Source organism: Brachyhypopomus gauderio, chromosome 2 (assembly GCF_052324685.1).
Source record: "Brachyhypopomus gauderio isolate BG-103 chromosome 2, BGAUD_0.2, whole genome shotgun sequence".
Lineage (NCBI taxonomy): Eukaryota > Metazoa > Chordata > Actinopteri > Gymnotiformes > Hypopomidae > Brachyhypopomus > Brachyhypopomus gauderio.
In genome coordinates, this window is record NC_135212.1 from 2,257,531 (window position 1) to 2,275,985 (window position 18,455).

Here is an 18,455-nt window from a genome sequence, read left to right on the forward strand (position 1 = left end):
CAAGCAATGAGCCAAGGTGGAGTGAAAAGACACACTGGTCTGAGTGCTTATAACACACACACACACACATACACGCACACACACACACGCGCGCGCGCGCACACACACACACACACACACACACGCTCTTCCTCTCCCTTTCCCTCATCCTCTCCCCCTGTCTTCCCACCATTCAGTTAGTCCACACAGATTTGTCTGTGGTGGACAGCGAGCAGCTCCAAACTGCACTAACGGGCCCAGGAGAACAGGGGCGGAACGGCCCAGGTGCCCCGGGTGGACACGAGGCGCGGGGGGGGGGGCAGCCTCACAGACGAGGAAGACGCTCCCTGGGACTCTTCTTCTCCAAACGTCTGAAATTCCCTTTGAAAAACAAAGAGCGCCAGAGAGAAGGATGAATGAATAAATGATGCCGTTAATAAATGAGCACGTGAGCTGTTGCTAGAGCAGCGAGGCCACTCTCCCCTCGCAGCCCACACCCCACACCCAGCAGCTCCACCAGCGCTCTTCCTGGCCCTATGTTACACACATTGGACATTCTTTGACATCCACGGCAAATCTAACTGCTTTAAAAGCATTTTAAAAACAACTGAATTGACCCTGAATTATATTTAAGGATCGCAGTCGCACACGGTGCTGTAGTTTAAACGAGTGAGCAGGTGCAGTTGACTGATATTATTCCATCACACACTCATTTTGTTTCTCTGTTTGAGCATCGGCACGTCTGTGCAAGAGGATGTCCGTGCGCAGCCTGGGCAAAGAGTTGAAAAGGACCGGTATGTTTGAACGGACTACATCGACCAGCGTTAGCACATATTTAAGCTGCAGAAAATGTGAGGTTTATATGGTTGGGTAAGTAGGACGGATGCACCTGAACCAGAAAATGGGCATGTTATAACCGAATTACTATACATTCTCTAGATCTCCTGAGGACTTGTAAATGAAAAAATGAGTCACTGAACATCGACAGACATGATTTTCTCTTTGATGCAGTACTGTGTCAGGACGGTTAAACATGGTATGTAAAATATTCTCTATTATCACATTGCTTGCTTCTGTTCGTTTTCGTGTATACGCGCATTTGTGCAGTCAAACATTTACCTAGTGCTGCCACCAAGTGGTGAAAGACACTCTATGCATCGTGTCTGCAGATGCGTCTGCTTCTGGCCCTGAGGAATCGATCTCCTTCTTAGCTCCTGCCATCTGGCAGTGGGAGCTCCACTTCTCACCTCTGCACAATCCCAGTTCAAGCTGGGAGTTCATTATGTTCGTCAATTTCCAGGAGTAAATGCCACAATAGGCCGCGCGCTGCCAGCTGCGATAAATTCGCGTTCAATAATTGGTCTCTCCAAAAATGAAAAGACTATAAATGTGTGTGAAATGAAGAAATTAATGTGTGTGTGTATGTGTGATTGTTTTATACGTGCTATCTCCCAAGGATGATACAGCTATGTGTTTAACGCATAAACCGTGCCTTCTTCGCCTTTTGAAAAATGCAGCCATAAGGCCTGTTGAAAGTGGAGCCTTGCGCTTTATAATAAAACTACCACTAGATGGCAGGGTATGTTCATATTTTTCATAATTTTGAAAAGCCTGAAGTTGTACAGTACAAAATTTTATGTAAATCAAAATCAATCAATTTGACACATTTTTAAAAGTCATTTCTCAATTTTGCGACAAATTAAAGAATTACTTTCTTTTGTTCTGGTCTGATGAATATGTGTGCAGAGTCCATGGAGAGGACAGATGGATTGATCAGATAATCTAAACTATCAAGGATGACACAGGATGAAATCCTATGAAAGTGAAATTCAGGTATGTATAATATACATTCATCTGAATTAATTACTGAAATAATATTTATTTTGTAATACCATGTTTACAGATTGATTGCAGGTAACCTGCATAGTATTTAAAGTCTCATCTTGCCACTGACATTAAATTTAGCATTTAGCAATTTAGCATCAGTAATTATGCACCCGTTGCCTATGAAGCACACTCATTTGCTCTTTCTCTCTTTTCTTCTTCTTCTCTCTCTCCCTTTCTGTCTCATTCTCTGCTTGTCATTCTTCCAGTCCACGCTTTTGTCTGTGGTGAAATCCTCCTAGACTACAGCGAAGTGTCACATACGTACAAATATACATACGAAATCAGCCACCCTACACCTGTTTCTCCATGTTGTCTTTAAGGCATATTTGATTGAATAATCCACACCAAGGATGTGAGAAGAATGAATGAGCTCCACTTATGTCTCTAATGCTTCTCATGGTATTCCAGCTGCCTTTTCTAATAATTACACCCAGTCTCCTTGTGATTGGCACTGTACGTGCAAAACAGTCATGACGTTCAGCCTTGCTGTAGAGGATCTGAAAAGCAAACTGGTACATTTTGAGAACACAGGATATTGTTCATGTCAGCATCACTGATATGAGGAACAGATATCCATGCTACGTACTGTATATAGACACCCACACTCACCCACTGGTGTTATAGTCATTACACCACAGAGGTTCAAATGTTGTTTGAAAAGCTCTCCAGGGCAGAGAATTGCAGCTACTTAAGGAGACCTGCCATTCATTCACTTGTATTTGTATAGCGCTGTTCACAGTGGACATTGTCACAAAGCAGCTTTTCAGGCAGGAATCTGAGTCCAGGTCCCTAAAGTGCAACCAGAGGGTGACAGTGGCAAGTAAATACCCCTGAGATACCATTAAAAAAAACAGAGAAGCCCAGAGAAACTCCCCCACTTGTCTGTGATAGCCCTCCACTATAGTTAAGTCATATTCAGTGATTACATTTACACTATTTAAAAATAACCCAAAGCATAGAGCACAAAAATCTACATGATAAACCAGTGACACGTGGTAAAAATGTAGGAGTTCTATTTAGGAGGTATTACTGAATGAGACGCCAGGAATGCAGTGTAGGACGTAAGGAATTTTGGCACGTGGCAGAGAAGAATTTCAGTATGGGAGCGTGACACATTTAAAAGATGATGGGAGTTTATGAGGCATTTAAATGGCAGTTCATGGATATGTTTACGACAAATGAAATTCTGCTCTGTCAATGTATTCAGTGCCCTGTTCAGTATTCTAAAGGGAAGCCCAAATCAGCGTTATAAGTACTTCAAATGTGAGTGTTTCCTTCCTCTCACTGATGCGGAGTTTCATATATAAAAGAGGAACTCCAGCCACGTGTGTTGCACGAGGAGAAGAGTAAAAACTACGAAAGTCATCCTTCTAGCAGGCATGCCTTTCGTAGTCATGCTTGTGTTGTCATTGTACAGATAACGAACATGGAAAAGTTTTTTTTTGTGGAAGAAACGTAGGATACAAAGTTAACCTCAGCACCGTACCAGCATAGGAATAACAATCTGGCAACCCAGCAATTCACGCTCTCCATCTCGTTGGTACGGAAGCTCGGTGGCGGTAGCTTTAAGACTGAAAAATGCGATTGGAAATTAGGTTATCCGGGGTAACGTAAGGACACCTAACGGGTCATTTTAAGGCACGCTCTGTTTTTCAACCTATGATCAAGGACAAAAAGACACGAGAGCTGCATTGAGGTGTGAATTTTGAAAAAAAAATACAATGAATTACTTGACAATATGGTGAGTTAATTATTTGATTACTACAAAGATCATGTTTTACTGCTTTAACGACGCATACTTTGTAATTCCCCATACTTTTCTACGTCGATTGTACTTAATGAGCTCATTTTTGCAAACATAACGTCACGACGTGGTCCGTGAAACGCACGAGCCGTCGGTATAACAGCTACACCGAGGATCTAATGTTAAATTGTCAGCAGACTATAGACGCAACATGTTTCTATGGAGTGCTCGCAAGTAATTGTTCGAAAGCCCTCGCAATAAACTGGCCGTCCCGTCTATGATGTTTATTCTAACGCCGTGCTCGGTCCCGTGCGCGTGCACGTCGCGTGCCCCTGGCCTACTTTTTTTGGCGCACGTATGGAAACGAGGCGTCGTCCGTGATGCTGTTGCCGTGCAGCCTATGCGCAAACACGAGCGCGGCGCGGGATGGGTCTCCTGGCACTGAGGCTGCGCCTGCAAACATCATGCCATGGAGTGACGACTCACGTCTAGTCTGTGCACGATCGGTGATTCTGCACTCCGCATCCCACTGGATAAAAAAAAAAAAAAAAAAAAGAGAGAGAGAGAGAGAGTTTGCACTCGATCGCTCCGGGATCGACTTCGCCGCCTTTGCCCACAATGAATGGCTGTTTCTAACGAGGGGATAGAGCGAGAGAGTGTGTCGGACTCCTCCATTGAAACACTTTGTAACGGCCTCGAGCGAAAAGGGGGTGAGTGTCGTCCGGCGCGCGAGCCCTGGCGCGAGGGCTCGTGTAAGGTCGCGAGCACGGGGGGGTTTTACGGGCAGAGCTCTTTATCGGGATGTGTTGGCGTTTCCGCGGATATCCGATCGGTTTTTACGGTTTTCGGGGGCATTGTTTTGGGGAAGGTGTGCAGTGGGGGGATGGGCGCAGACGAACGGTACCAACAAAAAAAGTTTAACCACTTCACGGACCTTAGCATCATGGCCGAACACTCGTGCCTGACAGCTGTTGCGGGGTCCGCGGTGGCGAATAAAAACATTTAAACGCTCGGAATGGTCTTTTTGTTTAGGTGTGGGTAGTGTATTTTCAAGTCAAACTTAAAAAATGTGTTTCGTCGTGGTTTAAAGCGCTGTGGTGACATGGTTAAATGGTTTTCTCGCCGGTGATATGTAGCGAACCCCCCTCCCGTGGGCGCTGGTTTGGTCCGGCTCGCCCCCGGGTCCTGCGTTTGTCCCGGGATGACCTGTTGATGTCTGTAAAATAACACACGGTGGGATCATATTTACTAATAATTATAATATATAATCAACTCGGATCATTTAGTTTTAGCTGATTTGATTTGATTTTTCCAAATTCTGCGTTGGACGCTTTTGTTTTTGTTAAATAAACACACAAAATGCGAGCGGTGCCGGATTTTAGCCCGAATTCTTGAACGCTGCACTTACTGCTGTTGTAATTAAGCGGGGTGGACCGGCGGGGCCGAGCGGAACCGGGCCCGTGTGGGCCGGAGCGGGCCGGTGTGCTGCAGTGGCGGGGACGGGGCAGATGTGCACCGTCTGGACTAACGTGGGTTTTTGCCATCGCCCATTCGGTCCGATGGCGAGTAGGTGCAGCATTTCTGAGTGTGGGGTCATATCTGCCCCCCCGAACCGGACCGGGCAGGTCCGACCGACACACGACGGGCTCGACGAGCCTCCGCCGTAGCCCCGCGATACCAAACGCAGCTCCGGTGGTACCGGGTCTGAGTTTTAACGTCGTTGAGCGGCGTGTGTCGGTGGTTAAAGTCGTGCTGGTTGATGCTGGACCGACACATCTCACTCTTATTCCAGCCAGCTGGGCCGGTTCCTGTGGTCGGTACCGTGTTCCTCCCGTCACCCGAACCGCCCCACGGCTTCAGGAGAGCGGGCTCGTCTTTATTTTACCGACTTGAAGCAGGAGAACGTTAATATAGTTGGCTGAGGGAGTTGGCCACCATTACTATTGGCTTGTGAAGTATTAACGCCTCGGACGTTCATTCGCACATTAGTGGAGTATGTAATTATAGTGTACTTCGTCGTGTGTCCTACATGTATTCATTGGTAACTGCTGTAAGAACCTTTGGCTGCTGTTAAATGAAATAACATTAAGTGTCCTGCTGTGTGGCTGTGCTTGAACTTTGAGATTCTTGTCTCTGCCTTCCCCACTTTGCGTCTTGGACGTCCCCTCTCTCCTCTGTCTCCTCTCTCTCTCCTCTGTCTCCTCTATCTCTCCCCTCTCTCTGTCCTCTCTCTCCTCTGTCTCCTCTATCTCCTCCCTCTCTCTGCCCTCTCTCTCCTCCCTCTCTCCTCTCCCTCCTCTCTCTCCCCTCTGCTCTCCACCCTCCTCCCCACGGGTAAAACTTCGTAAATAAACGCTGGCCCTCTCGGTGTGTGTGTCTGCCATGATTCTGGCCAACTGTAAACAAGCTGTTTTGTCTGATGTGTGTGACATGTCCTCTGTGTGTGTGTGTGTATCTGTGGTGGGGGGTGGTTAAAGAGAGTGAGACAAAGAGGACACTTCTTTTACCAGACAAGTTCCATTACCCCGGAGTAGCGGGTTTGATTTCTGATTTTCCCCTTATCAAAGTGTGCTGCATCTTCCTGTAATGAATTACCTCTTGTTTCCAGCCCGTATTGCCTTGACCTGGTTAGGTGAAAATTATTTGTTTAACCAGTCAGCATTGTCCTGTCTTAATTGATGAAACTAAAGTTTTAGGTCCAAACCAAGTTGAGCTGTGGACCAGATGTGTCCTGTTTGGCGTTCCTGTGGAACAGACTAAGACGGGGTGCCCACCATCTGTCCGACCCTGATCCATCAACCTGCTTAGCTGATCTGTGTTCTGGTGCAGAAACGTAACGTTTTTTCATCAGTGTGAGGAGTTTGTGTAGGCTTGTGAATGTCTTGGATACAAAGGATGCTGAAAGTGATTTGGTGCTGATTGGCCAAATAATAAATGTCAATTTTCCTTCCTTTAGATTCCAAGAGCCGCATTAGATTCATCCTGAACATGTAATTATATTTCAGGTTTCATCTTCATTCGTTTCTTCTTTTAAAAAATAAAATGCAGTTCTAGACCGAAGTATTGATTCTTTAGGGTTTTGTATTCGAGGGTTAACAGAGTTCATGTGTCAAACAGTCATGTTCAACTGTGACCTCAAACACTCGGAGACTCCATCAGGATCCTGCTCTGCAGACAGCTGAAAGTGCCATTTTATCTCTTCACGGTGGCTCTCCGTCATGTTCGGAGTGACATCTCGTCCTCCTGATTTCAGACGAGCCTCTCTCGTTCGTCTGCGCCCTACCTTTGCTCTGTTGCGTTGGCTACCATCTTAAAAGATCGGCCTATTGAATGTTGACGGTTTTGTCCTTGGGACCATATATGGTTGGCTCGTCGCGAGCTGTATCAGCATCTCGGCCTTTGTGTCGCGTGGAAGGCTTTGTTTTTGTGCGACCTCGCTCATAAAAACAGTAGACTATAAGTGGGATGTAACGAGTCCCCAGAGATCGCTATTCTTCTGTTCCCAAATGTTGCTGACAAAGTTCTTCCTCTCTCCCGTCTCTTCTCCTGGCCGGTGTCCCTCTCAGATTTCTCTGGTGGTGCTGGCCGTAGCGCCATGGCTCAGACCCTTCAGATGGCGATCCCGAATTTCGGCAATAACGTCTTGGAGTGTCTGAACGAGCAGCGGCTGCAGGGCCTGTACTGCGACGTGTCCGTGGTGGTGAAGGGCCACGCCTTCAAGGCGCACCGCGCCGTTCTGGCGGCCAGCAGCTCCTACTTCCGCGACCTGTTCAACAGCGGCGGGGCCGGCGGGAAGACGCCGGCGGTGGTGGAGCTCCCCCCGGCCGTCCAGCCTCAGAGCTTCCAACAGATCCTGGCCTTCTGCTACACGGGGAGGCTGAGCATGAACGTGGGCGACCAGTTCCTCCTCATGTACACGGCCGGCTTCCTGCAGATCCAGCAGATCATGGAGAAGGGAACGGAGTTCTTCCTGAAGGTCAGCTCGCCCAGCTGCGACTCGCAGGGCCTCCACGCCGAGGAGACGCCGCCGTCCGAGCCACAGAGCCCCGTCACTCAGACGGCCACCGGGGCGGCCGCTGCGGGTCCCACGGCCAACGGGGCCGCGGCCGGCCGGCCCGCCTCCTCCCTGACGCCCCTGCCGCTGGTGTCCCGGGTGAAGACGGAGCAGCCCGAGGCCTCGCCCTACTCCGTGGTCTGCACGCCCGTGGCCAAGCGCCTCTGGGAAGGGGGCAACCGAGAGGGCGGGGGTGGGGCGGGAGGGTCCGGGGGGGGTGGCATCCGCAAGGCGGCCCGCTTCTCCCAGGAGGCGGCGAGGGGCAGCGCCGTCCAGCCGCAGGGACTGGCCACCGGCTTAGGGGTGGCGGCAGGTGGCAGTGCCAACGGAACCAGCGGTGCCACCCCTGAGGGTACGAGCCCGGGCACCATGAGTGCCTATGCCAGCGACTCGCCAATCTCCTACCACGACGATGAGGAGGAGGAAGAGGCGGCGGACGACGGCGCAGAAGAGCAGTACAGACAGATCTGTAATATGTACACCATGTACAGCATGCTCAACATGGGGGCTGCAGGTGAGGCCACGCCCCACAGAACACACTCCACCCAAACACCACGCATGCCCTGCTGTGGCAGGCACCGCTCTAATAGCATGTAGCAACAGTGGGGAACGGTCAGGGCCCTCTACGCCCTCTCAGAGGGTCTAAAATATTCTTAAAACATTATATATATAATATATAATATAACATTATATATATACAATTTTATTTTATCTACTTACAGTTTTGCAATCGACATCTAAACAATTACAAAAATATAAGCAAATAAATTATTCAGCCGTGTCTATTCAATCTGTGTTGGAAGGTGAGGGGTTAAGTGGAAGCCTGTGAGCCTGTGTCTCCCCCTATCAGGACTGTGATGCCCGCTGTTCGTTTACAGAGGGCCTGGCCGTTATAATTCAGCGCAAAACCAGTTTCAAATGACAGTAAAACTGACCAATCATATCTTCCCTCTTAGTGGGCGGGCTTAACTGTATGATAATTTCCGCCCGCTGTGGTGACGCTAGCTGCCGTTAGCGTACCACCACTAGCTAGTTTCGATTCGGCCCTTTGACGTCCTCATTTACATATTCCGCTTCCGAGAACCACGGAGCTGTGAAACCTTATTTTGTTTGGAAACTTATTTTGCTTAACAAGTTATCTAAAAAAAAATTTGCGGGGGGGGGTGTAGCGGGCCCAGGTTTAATGGTCACGGTTCGCTAGCACCTAGCATTAGCCCAGGGCTAACACAGGAGAATGGAGACCAGTGGTGGGAGGCTGGACTCCTGCACGTTTTGGTTATTTCCCTGCTCAAAAACACGTTTGATTTGACTCATCGGTGGCTCAGCGGGTTCAGAAGAGGTGTTGGGGCAGGGAAATCACCAGACTGTGCAGGGCTCCCACTCTCCAGAACTCCTGAAATCATCACAGTTTTTGCTAAAGAGTTAAAACAGCTCATTATGTTTTTGTTAAGAACATTTTCTGTTGATTGTCAGACATTAAATACTGTTTTACAACCTTTAAAGTTTAATAATTTTTAAATGATAATTTAGCCAGTGTTGATTTATTTATTTATTTATTTACTTCTTATCTTGTGATTTTGCAGTCTGCAAGATTTGTTTTAATTATTTATTAATTTTTAGCTTGAACCGTTCAGAAGACATGAATATTTAATGAGAGGCCCTGCTCATCATCTCTGTGGGAACGCTAGATGTGTTCAGAGCATCTTAGATCTCTGCCGTTCTAATAGTCTTAGCTTCAAGCAATTTTTTTCAAAGGCTATGAAAATATGAAACTTGATTACTAGTAGACTAGTAGTTCTTCACGGGGGGCTTGGTGCACGGTCTTAAGGGAGTTGTGTCATCGTTAAACTATACAGCACTGTTGTATAACTTTGAGAGCTCCGCAATTAGTAGTAATGAACTCTGGCACCTGTGTTGGGACTTGTGTTGCTTTAAGGGAAAAGCATTATGGGAATTTATCTTATCGGTGTACTCAAGTTTCAGTTCATTGTGGTGATGGAGAGCTAAGATGGTCCTTGGTGACAGAACTAATTTTTTTTCTTGTGCAAAAGTCACTCTTAGATTTTCCTAGAATGAGATTCCCAGATTTAGAATGAGAAGGTTTTGAATGTTTGGAAGGTTTGCCAAATAGTTTTATTTTAAATAGTTCTTCTTGCTAATTCATTTCTAAATTCAGGTATATGTGGTGTAACTGTAGTATTTGCACTGAATATGAAACTGAATGTGCTGCTTTAAGATAAACTTCTGCCTCTGAACATCTGGTCTAGGCAATATGTCGATGAATATCTTGCTTCTCTTTCTCCTTTCTTGCCCTTTCCCCCTCTCCGTCTCCACCTCCAGCGGCGGAGCGGGTGGAGGCGCTGCCCGATCACTCTGAGACCCGCAGCCGGATGCGTGGGAGGCAGGACCTGGCCTCTTTGCCTGCTGAGCTGATCGCCCAGATCGGCAACCGATGCCACCCCAAGCTGTACGAGGAGGGTGACCCCGCGGAGAAGCTCGAGCTCGTGACAGGTCAGCGGCCCACCATCGTGGCATCCTCCATACCCACCGTACCCACCATCCTCCATACCCACCACCCACCGTACCCACCATCCTCCATACCCACCACCCACCGTACCCACCATCCTCCATACCCACCACCCACCGTACCCACCATCCTCCATACCCACCATCCTCCATACCCACCGTACCCACCATCCTCCATACCCACCATACCCACCATCCACTGTACCCACCATCCTCCATACCCACCATCCACCGTACCCACCGTACCCACCATCCTCCATACCCACCATCCTCCATACCCACCATCCTCCATACCCACCATCCTCCATACCCACCGTACCCACCATCCTCCATACCCACCATCCTCCATACCCACCGTACCCACCATCCTCCATACCCACCGTACCCACCATACTCCATATCCACCGTACCCACCATCCACCGTACCCACCATCCACCGTACCCACCATCCTCCATACCCACCATCCTCCATACCCACCATACCCACCATCCACCGTACCCACCATCCACCGTACCCACCATCCACCGTACCCACCATACCCTCCGTACCCACCATCCTCTCTGCCCACTACCCGGTCCATACCCACCGTACCCACCGTCCAAGAATGACGACTTAATCTCGTTAACGAGTTACCAACGTGCCGTCGTTTTATAGCGATGACATGGCCCTGGCTTTACATTGGTGTAGCGGGGTGGTTTGCTGTTTAAACGAGCATGTGTGTGCTTGTGTGCGCTTGTGTATGTGTGTGTGCGAGAGCGAGCGCTGGAGACGTGCCTCGGTCGTCCTGTCGTGTTCGCATCATTACAATCGAAACCGTAGGCAAACTGCCGCTCAGCCATAGCACTCCACAGAGACCAAGGACACGGAGCTGATGAAACATGTATTTTTTTTGTGTGTGTTTTTTTATGCATAGATGTGAGGGGTAAGGTTACAATCATAATATCCCATGAGTCATGTGCAGTCGCCCGTGAACGCACTCCCTCCCTATTCCTCTTTGAGATGGATGAGTTAACATTGTGTGGACAGGCTGCGTCTTGGCATTGTGTGAAGAACAGGTTTTGTCGAATGCCTGTAAGGTAAGGGGAAGCGGATGCGTGGACGGGTTCTTCGCTGCTTGGCGCGACCTGGTCCGTCCCTGAGACGGCCAGCGTCTGCTCCGAGTGCCCACGTGGAGGCTGTCAGTCACGGGGACCCACGTTCCACCTCCTCCCCCACTAACAGTTTAGGGTCTTCCCAGTATTTACTAGCGATCAGCTCAACGGGCCTGCTGGCACTGCTGTTTGTTTCCTTGACTTTGTCTTCAGGGTTTTGGACTAAAGATAACACAAAGGTGAAGCATTAGCATGCAAGCTTCAGTGTAAAATATCTAGACCAAGTATAAAAGGACAGTTTGTTCACAGTTGCCCGTTTTAGAGCAGCAGATAAGTTTGAGCAGCCCTTTACAGGGAGGAAGTGGAGTTCAATGCTTGGTTTCATGCACCTTGCTTTTCAAAGCGTCCTGAAGTGTGTGGTGTGACTTTCCTGTTGATGCTCCCCTGTGTGTCAGCTGTAGAAGCATCTGTAGTTCCTGAAGACTGAGGGTGGAGTTTATCTTTATCTTGAGCATATGTGGTTCCCGTGGAGTCCTGAGAGGTGTGCTCGGGCCTGCTCCGCTCTTCTCCTGGAGGAGAGCTAAAGCCTTCACGGTTTCGTCCCCGTGCACGTTTCTTGATTAGCCACGCCCCTCGGGGTCGTACGGCTCCAAAAAAGGTTCGGCTCACGCGGATGAGGCGCGTTTCGGAGCGTGCGAGCGTTTTAACTCCGTTCGCTTGTGTGCAGGTACCGGCGTGTACATTTCGCGAGCCCAGCTGATGAACTGCCACGTGAGCGCAGGAACCAGACACAAAGTCTTGCTGCGCAGGCTGCTCGCGGCTTTCTTCGACAGGTGAGGTGACGGGCTCGTCCACAATGGTTCCACGTGGACCCGCGCGCTTGTGCAACTCTTGAGCGTGGGGTTTCTTCACGCCACGGTACCAAACCTCACCCCTCTCTCTCTCTCTCTCTCCCTCCACCCCTCCGTGCGGTGACAGGAGCACCCTCGCCAACAGCTGCGGTACAGGCATCCGCTCCTCCACCAACGACCCCAGCCGCAAACCTCTGGACAGCCGCGTCCTGCACGCCGTCAAGTGTGAGTGAGCCCATCGGGCTTCGCTAGCCCTTCACATTGTGCAGGCGTTGATCAGTGCTCGGTAATGTTTCTGGAAGTGACTACACCTCCGTTCCAGAAGTCAGGGTAGGATTTCAGGCCATGTTAATATAGCCACAAAATAAACTTCTCGTTTTAACTTTAATACCTGTACCACTTGCCAGTGGCAACTCGATGAACAGTTTAAAGGAGAATCAAGAGAAGTTATAGAAGGAAATGTGTTGGAACATGGCTTAGCTAATGTGCCTATATGTTTGGATGTACCTCCTGAAGATATTTAGGAAACACCCCCCCCCAAATCTACATGCAGTCATGTGTCTTGTCATATGTGTCGACAGTTTACTGCCAGAACTTTGCGACCAGCTTCAAGGAGAGCGAGATGAACGCCATCGCGGCGGACATGTGCACCAACGCCCGCCGCGTGGTCCGTAAGAGCTGGATCCCCAAGCTGAAGCTCCTGATGGCGGAGAGCGACGCCTACGCCAGCCTCCTCCCCGACAGCATCAAGATGGAGGCCGACGCCCTGGGCGCCGAGCCTGCCTTCGAGACCGACGCCCTGGAAGGCTCCGCCTCCGTCGACACGGCAGCCTCCTCCGGCGAATCGCTGCAGGGCGTGGGTGGAGACGGCACCGCTCTGTTCCCGTGAGCGGGCCCGAATGGGAAAAAAAAAAAAAAAAAAGAAATTCGCCCCACCCCACCCACCCCGTTCCGCCTACCCCATCCAACGCCCCGCCTACCCGCCGCGTGACTCTGGGCTCCGCTGCTTCTGCCTGGGATGGAGGAGGGGGTTGGGAGGGTGGGGGTTGTTAATGGTCTGAAGACGCTAATGTACAGAGCAGTAGGTGGAGTTTAGGAGGAGGTGGGGGAGCATTTTTTCTTTTAAATCTTTTTTATTTTTCCCCCTTTTTTCTATATTCCTTTTTTGTTTGTTTTTTTTTTTTTTTTTTTTTTACTGAATAACCTCTCTTTTGCACAGAAGCCCCCTGCCTCCTCGCTTTGCAAATATGTATATTGTGACACCTTTTTCTTTTCCCATTAGTAGTTCAGATCAGACAAAGGCCTCCCACATCTTTCTCACACGCAAAAAATGTGCGCGCCCTCCGAGTACGAGGGGGGGGGGGGGGGGTGTCGAGCTTCCCTGATCCGCACCCTAACAGCTTTTGTGAATGTATGCATCAAGCGCGCCTGGCTGCGCGAGACAAGCCGATTGTATTTGGCCACGGGAGACGTAGCCGCTGTAGCGCTGTGGGAGAGGTGGAGAGGTGGAGAGGTGGTGGTTGGGTGCCCTGGCACCGTCTCCAGATCGGAAAGAATTTAATTCCCTCATCTACTCGTATTCTTCCTCAAACAATCTGGTATCTTAACCAGAAGGAGAAGATAACACATCGAATCCCTTGTTAAACTGTGTCTTAGTTTTTATATGACCTTTTCCCCTTGTTTCTCTATGTGTAATATGGATCCAGAAATGATGTTAGTTAGGCCTGTGAAGAGAAGGGAGACAGGAAGATTAGTCATATTTTAAAAATATATTTATCTACTTGCACCTTTAGCGTGTGTGTACTGAGAAAGAAAGGGATTGTTTAAAATCTCTTTTTGTGTGTGGATTTTTTAATTTTATTTTTTATTGGGGTTTTTTTTTTGGATATCCTTTTTTTAAACCTAAGTGTTTGTTAAGAGACATCTTGATATGGAATTTTAAAAGGAAATGGAGAGGAAAAAAAAATATTTTTGCATACTGATATCTTTTAAAGGTCGGTGCTTAGCTCATACCTGACTGGCTGTGAGAAAAGTTGGACCTCCCTTGTAGCTCAGTCCTTAGTCAGTGCTCTTGAATTTGATTGGCCTTTCAGTGTGTCCGTCACACTGATTTGTGACTTGATATGTGGATTGGTGCCATTGTAACTGTAATAGTGTTATGGTACTTTAAAAGTTTGACTTGACTATTCTGCAGTTGGATGTGTGGAGGGACCGTTTCACCAGGAGTGTGTCTCTGTGACGGATCACTCCGCCGAGTACTCAGTAGTGCCATGGTTTTGTATTCCTGCCTGTGGAAGTAGTGCATGTGGAAGCGCACACAAGGCCGGGGGTTGGGGTGAGCTGTCTCCTATTGTTCTGGTCACCTTACTGTCTGAGAGACGCTGTGTGTTTGGATGGGTGTGTGGTGGAGAGGGGGAGGGTTTTCATTGCCTGTGTCCTGGGGAAGAGAAGGCCAGCATGCCCCTGTTTGGGCAGCTGTGTGTGTGGGTTTGTGTGTGTGTGCGTATGCACTTGCATGCTTCGGCAGGCATGTCTGTGTCTGTGTACGTAACCATCTGTGTACATTCCTTGCACATAGTTGGCCCTGCGTGCTCGCATGTGGGTGATGCCTTGATTGAGATTTAAGGTGTGTTTGTTTCTCTTGTTCCATATGTGTGTGTGTGTGTGTGTGTGTGTGTGTGTGTGTGTGTGTGTGTGTGTGTGTGTGTGTGAGTTTAGATGTCTGGGTAGGGCTTTTTGGAAGCTTCAGAGGCTAAAGCTGTCTTTGCTTTACTAAAACCCAGGAAGTTTTGCATACCACTGCTTGCTGAAATTTCCATTCAGATTAGAATAGAGCTGCTCGGTCATGATGTGCCCTCACACATCCTCTATGGTGCTGCTTTATTCTTCCTTCTTTCCTCATCCATGTTGAAGATCTTCAGCAATTTTGTAGAGTCTGATAAAAAGCAGAGCTGTGTGGGGGGGGGGGGGACCCTCCTCCTCCTCCTCCTCCTCCTCCTCCCTCCCTCCGTTGCATGGCCAGGGTTTGGCTGTGTTTGCTTTTTTTTTTTTTTTTGAACCACCAGCCATGTAGTGTAGCCACGGCCTCCGGCGTGCTTTGTAGAAAATAATGAAGCCTTGTGCCTACCGTGCGTCCCTTGTTGAAGGAGAGAGATGGCCGTGTGATGGAGACACGGCCAAGCAGTTCGACCTCAACCGCGGTAAACGTTATGGAAGCGAGGGACATCCAGATGTGTGAGGATAATCAGTGTGTGGAGGGTGTGGGTGAAGACACGTGCACACATTAAGGACCATCCAGCAACTCCTTGAACACATTCTAGCTTGACGTCTGCAGCTTTTCCAGTAGAGGTCACCGGAGCCTCTTTGCACCTTTTCGTAGACTGAACTAGTGCTTTTGCACCTTTTTTTGTAGAGGAGACTAGTGGATTGTGCACCTTTTTTTTTTTTTGTAAAGAACGGTGTGTGTGTGTGTGTGTGTGTGTGTGTGTGTGTGTGTGTCAGCGCGGGGAACAGTGCAGGCTGCACCCATCTTGGTGAGCAGCAGGCTCCTCCCCCCCTCCGCCTCACCCAATGGCTGGTCCCTGATGTAAATATCGATGAGACTGTTGAACATTTTTACATTTTTTTTCCCACGTTCGTGACCTTGCTTTTAATAATAATAGTAATAATGATAACAATAATAACAATAGTCTATTGTTACTGATATTATTGTTATTATTATTACAGGATGTTGTTCACACTCACAGTTGACCTTTCACCCTCTGTTTGAGCAGCTGTCCTTTCTCTACTTCATTTGCATAAGCGAGTTTGCTCTTCCAGGTCGTGGGGCACACGTGAGCGGTCGTGCGGGTGCAGGAGAGTTTCTGAGCGCGCTCGCCCTCCAGGCCGGGCCAGCCTGGGCGTGTTCACGTCTGTGACACCGTTTTACATCCCAGAGCCGACATTATGTGACACGCATCCAATAGCTTTCTCTTTCGTCTCCTTTTTTAAAGTCACATAGAATAGCACATATTCATTTTGTTTTGGTTTTCTGAATTAACAAAAAAAAATCATATGTGTACTGTACTGATCTTAAAAATACTACTAATTCAAGGTGAAAGAGTTGACTTGCCAAGTCTTTTTTTTTTTTGTAAGAATAGGATAAATGGATACAATATAGAACTGTATGACTGATGATACAAATACTGGGTATTTTTTTTATTTCTTTGTATGGATTAAAGTACTGGGATAGTGGGGATTTTAGGAACGTCCTGGTGCTATGGATGCATGGTGCTCTGTAGACGCTGACCTGTTGGGGCACTGGTGCCTTGTGAGGAGGTTTGCGGGACTCTGACTGAAGGTCTGCCTGTCTCGGGCTCCTCGCTGCTTGGCAGCGACAGTATTGCTTCGTCCTCCATTTTGATGGCACAGATCCCATATGCTGCGTGTGTAGTGCGAGAGGCAGCGCCGCCTCTTAATGCCACCTGCTGTATACACGGTGTTACTGCAGCCTACATGCACTACATGCAGTCGACACCAGATGGCGCCGCACCCGGCTTTGGTTGTTGACGTCAAGTCTTTCTAAGACTGAAATTTGAGGGCCTTTCATCTACCAATGTTAAGTGTGGGGGGGGGGGGGGGGGGGGGACAGTTACTTTACCCTTGTTTACGTTATTTTATGAAAAACCTCGATGCCTGATGGTTTGTTTGTACAATTTTTGCCTAAAGAGAGTGTTTTTGTACGAAAGAAGGGACCAGAGTTGTACTAAGAGAACAGACTACATATTGCTCTGCCTGTCTGCCTGATCTCCGTGCTCAAGATAAGCACCTTCACTGGGGTTTCGCGCTGGCGAACCCGCACTGTGGCACCTTGGATAGAGTCGAGTCTCACTGAGCTCACAGACCTGACAGACAGCAGACCGTTGTGTGGGCGGGACAAGAGAGGGAGAATTCACTTGCCCGTAAGTGTCGGTTGTGTTTCTGCACCCCCACGCCCACCCCATCTCCTGATGCATTCTCTCGGGGTGCTGTGCACTGCGGAACATTCTGGACCAGTGATCAAGGCACACGGGAGCGAACCGACTGGCGTCTGGTGTCGTTTTTCAGTCCGGTCCAGATATGCAGTGTAGCCTCATTTGTTCTGAGAACTAGTGAAGCTACACACAGACTCTCTTTCTCTCTGTGCATGCCTGCCCGTACCTCTTCTGTTTCGTTGTACCTTGACAACCTGCCTTCACCCTATTTCCCAGTGTGTGGCCATTGTGAAACAACCTAATTTGCTGATTTTTTTGTAAAAATAAATAAATAAATGTAAAAAATTAATAAAAGGAAAAAGAAATACATGCAAAAATGTGGCCAACATCTACATCATGTACAGATAGAGTAACAAAAAATATATATATCCTGAAAAATGCAGTCGATGGATGTGGGATCAGAATAGCTCACGTTAAAGAAACCAGGGGTGTAAATTTATTAATTCTTTTTTTTTATGATGCAACATTTCCGCTTGTGTTATGGGGTCAGCAGGCCCCATTTTCACTTTCTATGACTATATACATACACCGCATATAAAGATATATACTGAATATTGTATAGAAGCACTAATGAAATTTGATTGTTAGTTGTGCACTCTGAGCATGAGTCGTAACCCAGCTGCTTCTGTGGGCAGCGCGAGGTGCGTCCCAGCCCCATGCCCTGGTCGTGCCCACGTGGTCATGTGGGGTGCGTCCCAGCCCCATGCCCTGGTCGTGCCCACGTGGTCATGTGGGGTGCGTCCCAGCCCCATGCCCTGGTCGTGCCCACCTGGTCATGTGGGGTGCGTCCCAGCCCCATGCCCTAGCTGTGCCCACCTGGTCATGTGGGGTGCGTCCCAGCCCCACGCCCTAGCTGTGCCCACCTGGTCATGTGGGGTGCGTCCCAGCCCCACGCCCTAACCGTGCCCATGTGGTCACCGACACACCCGTGCCCTTCCAATCCATTCAGTCTGTGTTCAAAGTGCCAATAACTTTGTGAATCCCTAACTGTGACCCAATATTATCAAAAAAATGTAATTGCACATTAACTACTGTAAAGGAAAAAAACGAAAGAAAGCAAAGTCGAAGAATACATCTGGAAATCTTAATAAAGAGGTTTGTAACAAATGTTTAAGACTGGGTGTGTTGCTCTTTGACTCTTTTAATCAGTGTTTTGGGGATTTTGTGTATTGGTTCTATTTCATTGGGTTATTTAGAAATGCGTATTTACATGAGTTTGTTGGGGAAAAAAGTGCAAGGTAAATACGCATGTGCTGACTTGCATTACAATTATTATAAAATCTGATCCGTTGGGGACTTTTTGTCCTGCT

General features: G+C 48.5%; 1 protein-coding gene and 1 long non-coding RNA gene across 6 annotated transcripts; one reads left to right on the forward strand and one right to left on the reverse strand.

Annotated features, from left to right (window-relative positions):
* Nucleotides 1-1,888: 1,888 nt before the first annotated feature.
* On the reverse strand, nucleotides 1,889-5,192 carry LOC143483606 (uncharacterized). 2 transcript variants are annotated; one of them, XR_013122511.1, is made up of 3 exons: nucleotides 5,019-5,192; nucleotides 3,353-4,826; nucleotides 1,889-2,655 (listed from the first exon to the last, which is right to left on the reverse strand). It is a non-coding gene; the product is annotated as an uncharacterized LOC143483606 (long non-coding RNA). The 2 variants fall into 2 exon arrangements; XR_013122512.1 differs by having other exon boundaries at nucleotides 1,889-2,375; nucleotides 2,476-4,826.
* nacc1a (nucleus accumbens associated 1, BEN and BTB (POZ) domain containing a) lies at nucleotides 3,474-13,141 on the forward strand. Of its 4 annotated transcripts, none has more exons than XM_076982309.1 (6): nucleotides 3,474-3,607; nucleotides 7,177-8,178; nucleotides 10,005-10,175; nucleotides 12,010-12,115; nucleotides 12,261-12,358; nucleotides 12,715-13,141. In XM_076982309.1, exons 2-6 carry the CDS (start codon nucleotides 7,206-7,208, stop codon nucleotides 13,020-13,022), a joined length of 1,656 nt encoding a protein of 551 aa, XP_076838424.1. In that variant the 5' UTR covers nucleotides 3,474-3,607; nucleotides 7,177-7,205; the 3' UTR covers nucleotides 13,023-13,141. The 4 variants fall into 4 exon arrangements, with proteins under 4 accessions (XP_076838424.1, XP_076838423.1, XP_076838425.1 ...); XM_076982308.1 differs by lacking the exon at nucleotides 3,474-3,607 and adding an exon at nucleotides 4,198-4,320; XM_076982310.1 differs by lacking the exon at nucleotides 3,474-3,607 and adding an exon at nucleotides 4,769-4,843.
* The last annotated feature ends 5,314 nt before the right edge of the window (nucleotides 13,142-18,455 follow it).

What these genes read in the sequence shown, in the direction of transcription:
- nacc1a (XM_076982308.1), top strand. Translation starts at nt 4,233, where the DNA reads ATGGCTGTTTCTAACGAGGGGATAGAGCGAGAGAGTGTGTCGGACTCC. An exon ending in CTCGCGGCTTTCTTCGACAG is followed by an intron (nt 12,116 to 12,260) that starts GTGAGGTGACGG and finishes GTGCGGTGACAG; the next exon opens with GAGCACCCTCGCCAACAGCT. An exon ending in CGTCCTGCACGCCGTCAAGT is followed by an intron (nt 12,359 to 12,714) that starts GTGAGTGAGCCC and finishes ATGTGTCGACAG; the next exon opens with TTTACTGCCAGAACTTTGCG.